This window comes from Puma concolor, chromosome B2 (assembly GCF_028749965.1).
Source record: "Puma concolor isolate L17-30 chromosome B2, mPumCon1.1.hap2, whole genome shotgun sequence".
Classification (NCBI taxonomy): Eukaryota; Metazoa; Chordata; class Mammalia; order Carnivora; family Felidae; genus Puma; species Puma concolor.
This window is the reverse complement of record NC_141671.1, coordinates 67,921,613-67,936,473: the sequence shown is the minus strand read 5'-3', so window position 1 is coordinate 67,936,473 and position 14,861 is coordinate 67,921,613. Positions and strand designations below refer to the sequence as shown.

General features: G+C 38.1%; 1 protein-coding gene and 1 long non-coding RNA gene across 9 annotated transcripts in view; one reads left to right on the top strand and one right to left on the bottom strand.

The window, feature by feature from the left end:
* The window catches only part of LOC147581031 (uncharacterized), a 372,192-nt gene that overhangs the window by 78,360 nt on the left and 278,971 nt on the right, over nt 1-14,861 (top strand). The gene's annotated exons all lie outside the window — the stretch shown is intronic.
* CD109 (CD109 molecule) overlaps nt 1-14,861 on the bottom strand; it is a 178,039-nt gene that overhangs the window by 9,269 nt on the left and 153,909 nt on the right. For all 8 annotated transcript variants that reach the window (XR_015251325.1, XM_086707234.1, XM_086707237.1 and 5 more), the window contains 7 exons: nt 14,269-14,434; nt 12,307-12,497; nt 11,252-11,407; nt 10,132-10,197; nt 6,083-6,225; nt 2,607-2,754; nt 597-699 (listed from right to left, as the gene is read on the bottom strand). Coding sequence is in view for 7 of the 8 variants with exons in the window: in XM_086707234.1 (XP_086563360.1) it covers nt 597-699; nt 2,607-2,754; nt 6,083-6,225; nt 10,132-10,197; nt 11,252-11,407; nt 12,307-12,497; nt 14,269-14,434 (973 nt within the window). In the remaining variant the exon portion in view is untranslated. The remainder of the gene's footprint in view (nt 1-596; nt 700-2,606; nt 2,755-6,082; nt 6,226-10,131; nt 10,198-11,251; nt 11,408-12,306; nt 12,498-14,268; nt 14,435-14,861) is intronic.

Genomic DNA, 14,861 nt, shown 5'->3' with positions numbered 1-14,861 from the left:
GTAACGACTTACCAGTAAAACCAAAGAAGCTCAAGTTATTTTCCAAATAGACTATATTTTTCTTGATATGCTAAAAAAATCTGATATAATATTAGTATAAATGTTAGCAAAACAACAGACTTCCTCAATGAAGAAACAGCTAAACCCATCCCAGGATTTTATATTGCAAAGGAGGCTCATGTTCTCTCCTGAAGAAATCCCATTTTAAAACAGGAAACAGATGAAAGGGTTGCTTGGAACAGAAGCAAAACCTTGGAAACCACACATAACTGGGCTCTTGGTTATTTCAGTTTTTCTTTGTAAATTTTGTAATTGTGAGTTAAAACCTAGAACATGAGGAAACACCTAAAATTATGAGCAAAAACATCACTTTTTAATATTCATTGGCTAAACGGGATCATGTGACTTTTGTAAACTATCAGTTGTCTTCATTTTAATGGAAAACTCACCTCCCGCACTCCACCTCCCACACTCTCCCCAACAACCACCCCCCCCACACACACACAAAATAGGTGGCCACTTCAAATAAACGCATGAATACGTGAATGAATGCTTGCTTCCCTTCTAAAATATTAGGAAATCTAAAACACACTTACTTGGTTCATAGTAATCCACTATGGACACCAAAGCATCTTGTGTATTTGAAACTTTAAAGTTTCTCACAGCAGGAATATCAACACAAAACTGGGTTTCATTTACCTTGAAAATACAAAAGACTCTTAAGGGGGTGACAGACTATGTGTTCGTGACAAAGCAAGACACTTCTTTTTCTTATCATCTTAAGAAACAGAAACTAACATTTAGAGAGGATTTCTGGGTGCCAAGTACTATGGTAATAAGCATGTTACATAAATTACCTCACTTAACTCATGAAACAATTCTTACAAGATAGGTATTGTTCACATTTCTATTTCACCAAAAGGGATACTGAGAATCAGAGGGGTTAAGCAGTAAATCCAAGGATGCATTCTCCTGGGCCCTGGTGCCTCACCCAATCCCTGTCTAGGCAACACACCCCCTAGGTTACTGCTAATGGATCACAGCAGCCTCCTTCTCTGAAGAATTGCCCTCAGCTCAGGGTAGCAATCTCACCAGTAAGTGAGGTAACTGCAGGTGGGGGTTGTGCGCCCCACAACCAAAAACTGACATGTCATACAAAAGGCCAACTCCTTGCCTCCTGGAGGGGCAGTTTATGCCAATTTGGCAACCAATATTATTAAAGGAGTCTGAAATTGATAAGTTCCTTCAAATATTCCATTACGTGCCAATAGAAAAGTCAATTAGTCAGAACATACCGGACACTCAAAGTAAGATAACCATTAAACAAGTACAACACCGATATGAGACAAACACCAAAATCAATTACATTATTAAATGAAAACCTTAAACTTATTTTTCACATCCCAAATCAAGCCATGCTTTTCAAACAGGATGTAAGATATGAAAATCCCTGAACAGAAAAAGAAGCTAGAGACTTTGGATGAGTTTTAACAGGGTTTTAACCAGAGTTGTTTATGAAGTTGTTTATGAACAAATGAGAACTAGCTTTTTTAATGTGTATATATATTGCCAAAGCAATGTATTACTGATTCATACTTGGCAAAACTGGAAGAAGAGATGCAGGTAGGTATTCCCTCCTCAAAACATGATATCATAAGAATACTTAAACTCAATTGCGTTTCAACCTGAGTTTCATGTAGATGTTACAAGAATAAATTACATGCCGGCAGTTTTGAATACAAATACATTCTTTTTTTTTTTTTTTTTTTTTTTTTTAATTTTTTTTTTTTCAACGTTTATTTATTTTTGCGAGAGAGAGAGACAGAGCATGAACGGGGGAGGGGCAGAGAGAGAGGGAGACACAGAATCGGAAACAGGCTCCAGGCTCTGAGCCATCAGCCCAGAGCCCGACGCGGGGCTCGAACTCCCGGACCGCGAGATCGTGACCTGGCTGAAGTCGGACGCTTAACCGACTGCGCCACCCAGGCGCCCCTACAAATACATTCTTGAATTCTTACATTTCTCTCACATATTTTATACACTTTATTCTTGGATCAGTAATTTTCATACAACAATGAGAAGAATATATGAAAATTATATAATAATTTGCGTTAAGATCAAACCTCTGAGAATATTCTTCTAGGATGTAAGCATGTATATATTCGATGCAGGAATGTTAATCCCTTTGGGATTTATTAAAAGCTTCATGAAAGCATTTTAAAACTCATAATTAAAGCTTTCATCATCAGCACTGAAACTGATAATTTTAGCAATTCCCTGAGGCAGAGGGGTTCTCAAATTGGGATCAAGACTGAATTTTTGAAATTACAATGTGACAATTTCTACAAAGTTTACATGTGGCATGAAATAATGATTTAGCTAGAAATACTTTTCATCAGGCTCATCAGTAACAGTATTCACTTTAAATCGATTTTATAGTGATGCCTGTTGAGTGGAGACAAATATGTGCTTGCCATGTCAGAGTCATTCGGGGACACAGAAAGCTCAAATAATGACAAAGGAACCACGCACAGAGCAAGGCAGACTTTCAAACACAATACATGGCAGCCTTGTCGCCTATACAAAACTTGCATTTTACTACTTACAGAATCTAAATATAGGTTGAGTTTTCCATGATCGTGTTCCACTTTCTTCACCGTCTCACTCAGAGGAATTGCATCTGAAGGCACGGTAAAACCACTGAGCAGGTTCACTTCCATAAGGGCCATGCCACTTCTAGCTGGGCCCAAAAACCTAAAACAAAGAGAAAGGATGGAAGGAAGAAAACCCTTTAGGAAAAACCTAAAGCCGTTGGCAAACTATCTTTAGATAAAAATTAAAACTGCCAAGCACTATTCCAAATATTTACTGTTTAGTTGACGTAAAAATCACTAGAGAAAGTTGTAAAACCCGTAATCCTTTCCTTACAGGTATGAAATTCTGTAATTTTCAACGATATGAGGAATAATAATTTAAAAATGTGTTCATTTGTCATGAAATGCCTGCCATGTATCAGCCTTGTGCCTGTAGATCATAACAAGTTCAACCTGGATGCCCTTTCCATGGGCAACTCTGTGTTCTAGGGGTGATTCCAAACTGAATTACATTTTTCATTTTCTCAGAATTTGACAGCACTAAGCTTTCTAGCTGAAAGCCAGGAGCTGAAAAAGAAACTGAAAACTTGACCACTTAACAGTAGACCACCGCCAAGTCTTAAGCAATCTTCTCTTCATCTGGTTTTAGAAAGAGAAGACCAGTAGGGAGAGTCCTTCTCTTTGTTCTCCCACATACTTGGAGCACATTTTGTGTTTTCTTTGGCCACCTGGCGAGAATTACAAGCCTCGGAAAGTTTTGTTACACTACATTGTTCTCTCATCCTGTTGTACACAATGTGAGCATCAAAGGATCCGGGCACCAACAACGTTTTGTCTCCTTTAAAATAAATAGTTTTCTAAAATGAATAGGTGGCAAGAGCTCTTTTGTTTGGAGCAGAAAGAGCCCAATGTGGTTCTGGAAAGGAGTTTGTCTCCAACATGAAAGGATCATTGTTAAGTGAGTTCCTGTTGTCCTTTCAGATGGCAAAAGCCAGAAGGGCTGGTAGAGAATCTTGCTTTTTAGAGCAGCAAACAGACGGCTGCCAAACATGACTGATGGAAAAGCCATACAGTTACAACTGCTGACGACAGCTGGCTCAGCGCCCTAAACAAGTGAAACCATCTGTGGGGCGATGCACGCAGCCAGAAGAGATGCTATTGAAAACCAATAAGTGCACTGCAGCTAGAGGTGTTTGTATTTGAGCAGACGTTAAAGATGAGAAGAATGGCCAGTCTGCTTAAATACGATGACTTTCAGCACACCATCAAAAGTGCCTTGGTTGACCTGGTCTTTCTACTGGCCCAGGACAGAACTTGTTAAATTACCATGCCATACACAGAAAACTTTATCTGAGATGAGTAAGGGCTTGGACCCTACTGATGGGAATCAAGTGCCTGAAATACCAGTTTTTCTTTCCATTAAATGCCACTGAAAATTTTCATTGAAAATATTTGTATTTTGTATCATATTTTTCTCAGAAGACTAGGAGCAGCATCCAAATCCTTTTTATAAGCCCAACCCCTACTTTCACATGAAAACAGTTCCATTCTCCAGTTTCTCCCAAAAGGCGGGGCGGGGTGGGGAGGGAGGGATATCCTCTATCTATCAAAGTCTATTGTCCCTCTGATTCCTGATGATAAGTTAAGATCTGGAATTCTGCATCCTTTCATGAGCTCTTATAAGTAAAAAGGCCCCATCATGATCTGAATCTTAGTTTCACCTAATCCTCATCTGTTTCTTCAATTGACCTCCCTAAAGGGTAAAATCACTCTCACAGCTCCAAAGACTATGCTGCTTTGCCCATTTCAAAACCAGAATTTTAAACTTACTTAGAAGATTTATTTTTATTAATTTCTGTCTCCCCTCCAAACAGTAAATTCCATGAAGACAGGGCCTGTGTCTTTTTTAAATCACCATTATATTCCAACATCTGACACTGTGTTTGGCACATAATGGAGACTCAAATGATATTTACTGAATGAATGAATGAATGAATGAATGAAGAGTGAATAAATGGTGAGTGAATGAATGAGAAAAGCAGGGTTAATAATACCACCTGCTTTATAGAGTTATTGTAAAGATTAAATGAGATGCATGTAAAAGTGCCTGGTATAATGCCTGGCATGTAAATTTGTGATAAGTGTAGGTTATTACTACTTACAATAATAATAATAACTTGATGCTGCTCTTCCGGGGAAGAACCCAATCACAAGCTTTGCAAGGAATAACTTTCTTCTTAGCTAAAAGGAAGTCACTGAAGAAATTCTGATATCCCCCTCCTGCTGGTCCAAAATGCCCAGTAAGGGAAGGAAAGGGGCAAACACATTTGACATTTATACCAAAATCATGAACATGAAGGCCCAAAGATAGTATATCTGTACTAGTATGCCTGCAATGTATCAGCCTTGTGCCTGTAGATTATAACAGGTTCAATCTGGATGCCCCTTCCGTGGGCAACTCTGTGTTTTAGGGGTGATTCCAGATGAATTTCATTTTTCATTTTCCTCAGTTTCTAGTAGCAGTAACAAAGGAGACTGGATTCAACAAGAAATGGCTAAAAAAATTGGCCACCGGGGGAAATACTCAGAGATGACTCTGAAGAGCATCTGCCAGCTCAGTACCACATCAGTGACTTCCAGCCCAACAACAAGCTAAGCTCAACCAGATCACTATGGGGTATTTAAAAAGAGCAAACAGCAGCTCCTCAATGTCAATGCATCTTTACAGTAACTCCCCACATTACATCAAATCATGCAGAGGTAAGAGGACTGACAAGGAAGAAACTGTAAAGTCTCTTGATTCAAGAACCTTCTAAAGGATTTGCTCTCAAACTTGTGTGTGCATTAGAATGACCAAGAAAGCTGAAGAAGGCAGCTCACAGATTCTGAATCTGTGAAGTCTGTGAGTGGGAACCCCTTTTCCTTTTGACAAGATCTTCAGATGCTTTGGATACAGAACAAATTTAAGAATCGCCTTATTAAGTACTCCTAGAAGCTAAAAGTGCCTATTTATCCAAGGTGAGGACCTTCTAAACTGGAAGATTTCCACTGTGTCTAAAAACCCCATTCTCTTCATTAAATTTGCATATTCTTATGAAGTCTTGGGATAAAAGCATAACACTAAAGGTTAAATATGAAACTGGAATAATTATTTGACAGAAAATTACTAACTGCCAAGAAATAAATGATATTAGAGTTTAAACATGATTGGTTCATTTAAAGTTTTCTTAAATTAGACCTACATTTTATTAACATTTTCTATTCAGATTTGTTATGAATACAAGGAAAACTTGTAAACAATTTTGGACGCATTGAAAAATACTTAAATAGAATTAAACAGAATTTCTAATTTGTAATTGGAAGTGTAATCATAACTAAAATCTTTGTTAAATGTAACTCCTTATATTGGTATAGTTAGATAACTACATATATATAATAAAACCTTCAAATCTATTTTTTTAAGAGAAAGGACTTAAACAGATACCAACCTTGTACACACATTCAAATTCAAGTGATTTATATCATCCTTATTGTCTTTGACAGCAACATCTAAATCAAAGGCTTCTTGGTCTTGAACAGATCTTCGTCTTCTGGAGGAACCCGAATCTTTCACATTATAAATAACATTAAGCTGCAATAAATAATAAATTAACATAAATACTAAACTAGTAATAAATCATTAGCAATATATTACCACCATTATGTATTATAAATATCAGGTAATGATTCTCTTTGGGATAAACCCAACTAGAACTGTAATCTTCAATCAAGGAAAAAGCTAGTTTTACTAGCTAAAAAAGTACTATTATTAACAAGTGTTATAAAAGCTTATAAGCAATGATTTTTAAAATTGAGGGAATTATTAGCTAATACTCCAAAACAAGTATAGACCTTCACGATATTATGGGTATGGCTTTTTTTCCTTCCAAAGAATGTAGAACATTCCCTTTAGGAAAAGAAGCAATACTACTGCCTATCTCCTCTTGAGAGCATCTGCTAACTCCTAAGTTCTGCTGCCCAACTGGTGTCATTTGCACAAATGGGAACCTTAGAAACTCTCAGTAAAATGAATCAAAAATAAAACATTCAAGAGCCCTGGTTGAACAGAAACCTGTTCAATTACTCTGCATTCTTTTTGACCATATAACATTTTTCAAAGATGATAAAATAAATGATGAATTTCAAGACAACTTGGTCTTTTTCAGCAAATACTCTGTGCCTACCACTAGTGTGAAAGGTACTGTGGGGACACTGGGCAAGTGTAAGGGCAAGTTTTGTTTTTTGTTTTTTGTTGTTTTTTTGTTTGTTTGTTTTTGTTGTTATTTTTTTCCCCAAAGAGTTCCTAAGATCAGAAGCTCTGGAATACACTCAAAATTTCCTACACCTGCCTCATGCCAAGTTGAATTGGAACCTATTGCAATTTTGTACCTCTTCCACCTTTTTTGATACCACAATTCATAAGCCTTATTGTTGCTATGTAATGTTGTATTTTCTTATACTTAAATCTCACACACACACACACACACACACACACACACACACCCTCAGAACTAAACACCTAGTACCCACTGTAGATTTTCACACTTCAAATTTTTTTTAATTTTATTTCTTTACTTTTGGGGGGGTGGAGCATGAGCACGTGTATGAGCAGGGGAAGAGCAGAGAGACAGGGAGAGATAGAGAATCTCAAGCAGGCTCTGCACTGTCAGCACTGGAGCCTGACACGGGTCTTGAACCCATGAACTGTGAGATCATGACCTGAGTCGAAACCAAGAGTCAGACACTTCACTGACTGACTGAGCCACCCAAGTGCCCCTGATTTTCACACTTTAAAAAATATTCTTTCTAAGCCTTCCTCTTTCAAACCTAAGAATTACAACTTTTTATTCTGCTACACCTAGCTCATATAATCCTTCATTCCCTTGATCATTCTGGTTATCTCACTCTGGATATTCTCTAACTCTTTCTGGAACCACAATTAAAATTTTAGAATATTCTTAGAGGAGCTGAAGAATGGTTTCATAAAATTGGAGAGACGGTCTCTGTTATTTCCATCATCCTCGTTCCAGTGGCATGCAATTGTCGTTAGAGACCAACGTCATCAGGAAACAAACAAGAACTACAAAATGTGTCCTCTGGATCATAATTAATACTCATCTATAACGTAGTATTAGGGTTAATGTTTGACCTACAAAAAGCTCAACTGCCCATTCAGAAAACTTTGAGATGTCTTGCAGTTTATTTCCAACAGTTTAGCATTTTAGTACTGAAAGGGCGGGCCTACGCCAGCCAACTCCATCTTGTTCTGTGTCCTTCACCTTGACCACACCTCCTCCCCTTGAGTAACCCCCCCTCACCTGCCTAACTGGACTCAGACCCTTCCCCAGGACCCTTCCCCAGCCAATCAGCTGAGGCCACAGCCATTACCTCACCAACTGCCCCTAGGCCCCAATAAAACCTTTGTCCTTTTGAAACTCGCTCTCTTTCCCTGGTATCTCACCGCTGCGTCGGTGCAGGTAGGGGATTGAGCTCGAGCTAGCTCGAATAAAGGCTCTTTGCTTTTGCATCGGACTCGGCTCCCTAGTGGTCTTTGGGGATCACGAATTCTGGGCATAACAGTACTTCAAAGAGGTTAACACTTACTGCAAACCTGAGAAGTTTCTTTGCTTTTCTGTATCCAGAGTGCTTACAAAAATATCAACTAAAAGAAATCTCAGTAACTATTTCTGGGTGACCAACTTTTTTGCAATTTGTTTCTCCATTATGAGAAGTGCCTATATAAGATTTCTGCATGTTGATACAGATTTGGAATAGTGAGTGTTCTGACCAGCAGGTGCCATTTTTTTTTAACAATTTATTCATTTTTGAGAGACAGAGCATGAGCAAAGGAGGGGCAGAGAGAGAAGGAGACACAGAATCTGAATCAGGGTCCAGGCTCTGAGCTGTCAGCACAGAACCTGATGTGGGGCTTGAACCCACAAACCGCGAGATCGTGACCTGGGCTGAAGTCAGATGCTTAACCGACTGAGCCACCCAGGCACTCCAGTAGGTACCACATTTACTGCTGTGTTCCTTCAAAACTCAAGTAAAACTCATTTGGCTTCAGTAATTCGTCTACATTTGGTTTATCAAGAATCAATTCCCACCAATTTGGTGATTTAAGTACATATAGTTTTTCAATTATACCCAAAATAGCCTTTGTATTTACTTTTAGATTTGCTATTTGCATTAAAAGACAGCTTGGGAATGAGAATTTTCACATGGCCTTTGTTAGTAAAGACAAATAGAAATTATTCACCCTTTTCTTTTTCTATCCTTTTTGTTGGGTATTATTCCTTTTAACTGTGATCATTTTTCCTTGATTTTTAAAAAACATTTACTACTATGTTTTGAATATCATACAAAATAATCTTAGAATCACTTAGAAATAATTCTATCTGCCCTCCTTAGCTAGTATATCTGTCCTTTCAACTAGAATACTTGTATGGTTTTTTGGAAAAGTAACTTTCCTCTATCATAGCCATTTTTTAACTTTCTCAGTAACTCTTTCAGGGTTTGTTTGGTTTGTATATTCTAACCAAACACATAACCATTTTTGGTCCCATCACATATTGTTTTTGGTTTCCAGTAAGATTATGTCAAGTCCCGGGGCATGTGGGTGGTTCAGTTGGTTAATGGCTCAGGTCATGATCTCACGGTTCATGAGTTCAAGCCCCACATCAGACTCTGTGCTGACAGCTCGGAGCCTGGAGTCTCCTTCAGATTCTGTGTCTCCCTTTTTCTCTGCTCCTCCTGCACTCATGCTCTGCCTCTCTCTCTCTCTCCCAAAAATAAATGAACATGAAAAAAAATTTTTTTTAAAGATTATGTCAAGTCCCTGTAATTTTCAATGTATTATGTACTATAATAACTATTTGATTCAGGATTTTACATACTATTTTGATTTTATTCTAGCCCTATTGCACCATTAAGGGTAAGTTTCGTTGGATTTTATTCTTATAACAAAGCACTAAACGTATCATGCTCTAATTGTTTTATTTACTATTGTATAAGATTTTCCATTAAAAGGACACATTTCCTATCTTCAAGTCAATTCCTTATAATATCATGTTGACCTTTATGTTTTTAAATGGATATTAAAAAGCTATAGGTAAAATTTAAAATGTATTTATTTATCAAGTCATAGTAGAAACTCTCCCAGCATTAGAATTTCTGAGCTGTATTTTCACAAAAAAAGTGAAAGTTGGGAGTTCCCAACAAGTCACATGAATCACATTGGAAGAATTAATCCTAACTTCAAAAAGCATATGATACTCAGGAAATATTTTTCCAAGGTTATCAATCCATTTGGTTACTGTCAACTGACTACTAGTAACATCTCTAATACTTTTTATTAAAGAGAGTGATCTATCTTGCCTAAGTCCACAGAAATAAATCCTCAAGAATTTTATACATTAAGTTAAAGATTTAGCAGTACCCCCCAAAATTATTAAAACAAGCCATATTTAACTAAACAAAAATAAACATTGTTACATACCTGACAAATCGCAAATCCAAAACCACTTGCGGAAATATTAACTGCAGTTGGCTGTACCACTGAAAGCTGAATAAAGGTGGAAAAAAGGTGAATAAGGTTAATATTCCATATCTAGGTCCTTCCAGGTAGCACAAGAGATCAGTGTTATCCCTCACTAGGAGTGTATGCCATCTGTGAAAAGCTCTAAGAATTTTGCACAGTCTCACATATCAAAAGCTATGGGCTCATCAGAGAAGAGAGGTGAAGACAGATGAAGGGACACTCTCCACACACCCTCACCTTTGCCCTTTGGGAGGGCACATCAGTGCCATAGTCAGGGCTGCCCTTCTGAAGCAGGAAAGACAAGAAACAAAGGTCATCTCCCTCCTCCAGTGTCCCTTAGTCAGCACCTAATCTTCTGGCCTTCCCACGAACCCAGTGGCACATGATCATTGATTATGATTAACACTATTCCTTCTCTTCTATCACTATTCCTCTTCCTCATTTTTCAGCCTTGAAGTTAGCACTTTCATCCCTCACTCTCAACTTCCCACAAGGTTAACCACAGGAATAAAGTTAGGGTCTAGAATAGTCCTTTATTAACGTTTCAAAGGAAGAATCCTACTACTGGCTCTATCAATTTTCCTAAGAGGACATGTGGTCTAGCTAAAAAAGAACATGGCCTGAAATCATGGGTTCAAACCCTAGCTCTACTATTACTAGCAACATAATCTTAAACAAGTTACTTAACCTCTGTCTCAGCTTCAGTTTTATCATGTGCATGGTGGGGATGAAAGTACTTACTTTCTTAGTGTCGGTTTGAGAAGTAAATGCAATAGCACATGTAAAGAAATCTGGCACAGTGCCTGCAAAGAATAGGAACTCAACAGGTGTGTTCATTCTTTTCCCAATATGATAGAGCCCATGGTTCCTCCTTTTCCAAATCTTTCCAAAGTTCCCATCCCCTCCTTTCTTCCCCAGCTCAGCAGTTCAACCAACGGAGGACACTCCTTCCCCCCAGTCCCTTTACAAGGTTCTAGAAACAAGTCTTTGTTGAAGTCGATAGAATGGAAATAAAATAGCATTCCAGCATAAGGAATCATCCACATGGAATTTTAAATAACCACCCCCTTGTCCATACCTCTGCCATCTGGAGAAGAAAGCGGTTCTGTCTGTCAATCTGAAACTTTATAGGACTTGGTGAACTGGGCCCCATCACAGTCACTTGGACGTTTGTACTTTCTGTGTTCATTAGAGCTGCAAATTCAGATAGGGCCTTCAAGGCCACAATGGTGTCCTGTTGAGGAAAGAACAACATGTGTGCATGTAAGTATATATCAAGGTCACCAAAGAGTAAATTTAGTAATGTTTAGGACACCCACTATGCATTCATCCACCTTCCTTGAGAGTGGAGCTCTCCTTTATTCATTTTTGAATGTCCTTGACCTACAGTACAGGAGAGGTGTGGAAAATATCTGCTGATTGAAGCTGAGTATCTACTGTATCAGTTACCATAGATGAAAGATGACCAACATAATGGGGAACTAATTTATTCCATATACATATCAGATACGTTGTTTATATCAGTGATGAGAAAAAATTAAAATGAGTAACTCAGACCTTTGACTTAAGGTACTAAATTTTTTAATTGCCAATTTTATGAAGTCATGAAAAAAGCAATCATATACTTCCTTTAAAACATTACGTTGGGGTGCCTGGGTGGCGCAGTCGGTTAAGCATCCGACTTCAGCCAGGTCACGATCTCGTGGTCCGGGAGTTCGAGCCCCGCATCAGGCTCTGGGCTGATGGCTCGGAGCCTGGAGCCTGTTTCCGATTTCTGTGTCTCCCTCTCTCTCTGCCCCTCCCCCGTTCATGCTCTGTCTCTTTCTGTCCCAAAAATAAATAAACGTTGGAAAAAAAAAAAAACATTGCGTATATATTTAAACTATTAATTAGTTTAAAAAATTAAAAACTATGGGGCGCCTGGGTGGTGCAGTCAGTTAAGCATCCGACTCTTGATCTCGGCTCAGGTCATGACTTCATGGTTCGTGAGTTCGAGCCCCACATCAGGCTCTGCACCAGAGTGCTTGGGATTGTGTCTCTCCTTCTCTCTGCCCCTCCCAGGCTTGTGTGTGTGCACTCTCTCTCAAAATAAATAAATAAACATTAAAAAAGTTAAAAACTATCATCACTCACCTGGGTAGACGCAAAACCTCCCAAGCTATTCCTTTGCCTGCTTAGCCACCTCATAATGGGGATTCCCTCAGAAACCTGATATTGCAGGAAGTGTGAAAGTAGCGCATAGGCTGCAATTTCAATATCCAGGGAGCGTGGCTGCCAGGATTCAGAAAGTTTAGACTCTGAAGACACCCAGAATTGCATGCCTTCTGCAAAAGACAAGTAATAATAGTCTGACCAACTGAACAAAAATTACATTTTATACCATTAAATATCCCTACACTGGTCCAAGTTCTACCTGACTATATATAAAAATATATACGTATATATTTATGCCATGCAAATACATGTGTATTCACAAACACAGACACACATATAAACATTCACTTATATGTCACTTTCTAAACTATCATAACTTTTAAATTTTCATCTTTTTCCTCTTGCTTATATTTTAGAATGTTTTGATGAAAATAATTTCCCAAGAGAAATCCCACATGTTTGGCTCGAGACTAAACAGCTATAAATGAGAAAAAACATATACTCTAGAAGATTTCTGACCAGGCCATCCCAAAAATATTTTAGGATACATTAGAAAGAACCCTGTTCTGGGAATCTGCCATTAACCAGCTCTAATGTTCTAGGAAACCTCGCCTTTTTTTTTCATTATCTGAAACTTGGTGTTATAAGTTCAAAATCCAAGGCCCCAAGAAAAAATGAAGGACTCTGGCCAACTTGACAATCTTCCTAGAAATATCCCTGCTGCCCCCAGAGGAACATCTTACTTGGTGCTCCCTACCACTTTCAAATATTACTCTTTAGATGATGATTACACTTAGGTGGAATGTGAAATAACTACCACTTGTACAAGCAGAGAAGGAATACCAAGGACTTCCATCTCTGTGTAATAATCTATCCCCAGCACTGCAACAGGCAAAAAAAAAAAAAAAAATAGTAAGAATTCATTTTAAGGTACCGCTAACAATAATGCAATATTTTCACACTCTTAGAAATCACTTTCTGTAGTGTAGTGTGGAAAACACTTTCTACAATTATCCCTTCTTGAATTAACAGGGCTTTGAATCAGTAGACATTACCTAAAATTATTTCTGCCCACCCATCCCCATCTCTGTGTCTGTCTGTCTGTCTATCTACCTATCTCTCTCTCTGTCTCCCTCACACACCCACACCACTCCCTGGATCCCTGACCAAAGAGGCCATTTGGGAAGTAGCAACACCTGTACTTTTTGTCCTGTTGTAGTTCATTAAAACAAAAAGTCATCCAACTCAATAACAGCATTTTGTGGCATTCGCATTCTATGAGTTAGCATATTCATTCAAATTTTAAACATTTGCTAGGAGTTATTCCCATTTTACATCTAGGGAAACTGAAGCTTATAAAAGCAAGTAGCAGAACCAGAATTCAAACCCAAGTCTCTCCACAACCCAACATCCTACGGACCATTGAAGGCCACCCAACCAGAAATGGTATCAGAGAACTCAAAAGGTAACTGACATAGGGCAGAACATATCTAAAAGAAGGAAACAACCAAGCCCCGAATTCTCTAGAAAACTCAGGTAGAGCAGAAGCAGCCATGTCAGACCCATCTGATCTCATCTGCATTTCATTTTTCTTCCATTTCACAATTTTTTTTAACGTTTATTTATTTTTGAGAGACAGAGAGAGACAGAGCATGAGTAGGGGAGGGGCGGAGAGAGAGGGAGACACAGAATCCAAAGCAGGCTCCAGGCTCTGAGCTGTCAGCACAGAGCCTGATGCAGGGCTCAAACTCACGAACCATGAGATCATAGCCTAAGCCAAAGTTGGACACTTAATCCACTGAGCCACCCAGGCACCCCTCTTCACATTCTGAAGATATAAATGTTATCAACTTCATATCTGGCTTACAAAACCTTTTCACATAATTTATATATTTCATAATGCATAGCAGTCTAACAATCTCAAATGACCCCATGCATTACCTTCTTGTTCTGCTCTCCAAGTCAGCATATTCAAAGCTTCCTTGGCTTTAGGGCTCCCCACAGATGACAGTGCATAAGTTATAAGAGCTAAAGTATAATTGTCTGAAATTCCTCTATTAAATTCAGACTCCAAAAAGTTGATAGACTCTTGTAGATCAATATTAGGCTAGAAAAAAAAAACATATATTTTACTATTCAAAATAACCCATAACCACACATTTAAATGAAAAGTATTTTTAAACATTTATTCAAAAAATAATTTCAGTGTCTGTTAAGCCCCTAACTTTGTCCTAGGCAATAGGAATCAATGATGATCATTGACATTTAAATATTTGCTATTCATTTTGAAAATAACACTGCTTTTGAAAAAGAAATGCAGGAATCATACCCATTTATAATTGCAGAAAAAACAATAAGATATCTAAGAATAAACCTAACCAAAGAGGTGAAAGACCTGTACTCTGAAAACTATAAAACACTGATGAAAGAAATTGAAGATGACACAAACAAATGGAAAGACATTTCATGCTAAGGGACAGGAAGAACACATTTGTTAAAATGTCTATACTACCCAAAGAAATCTACACATTTAA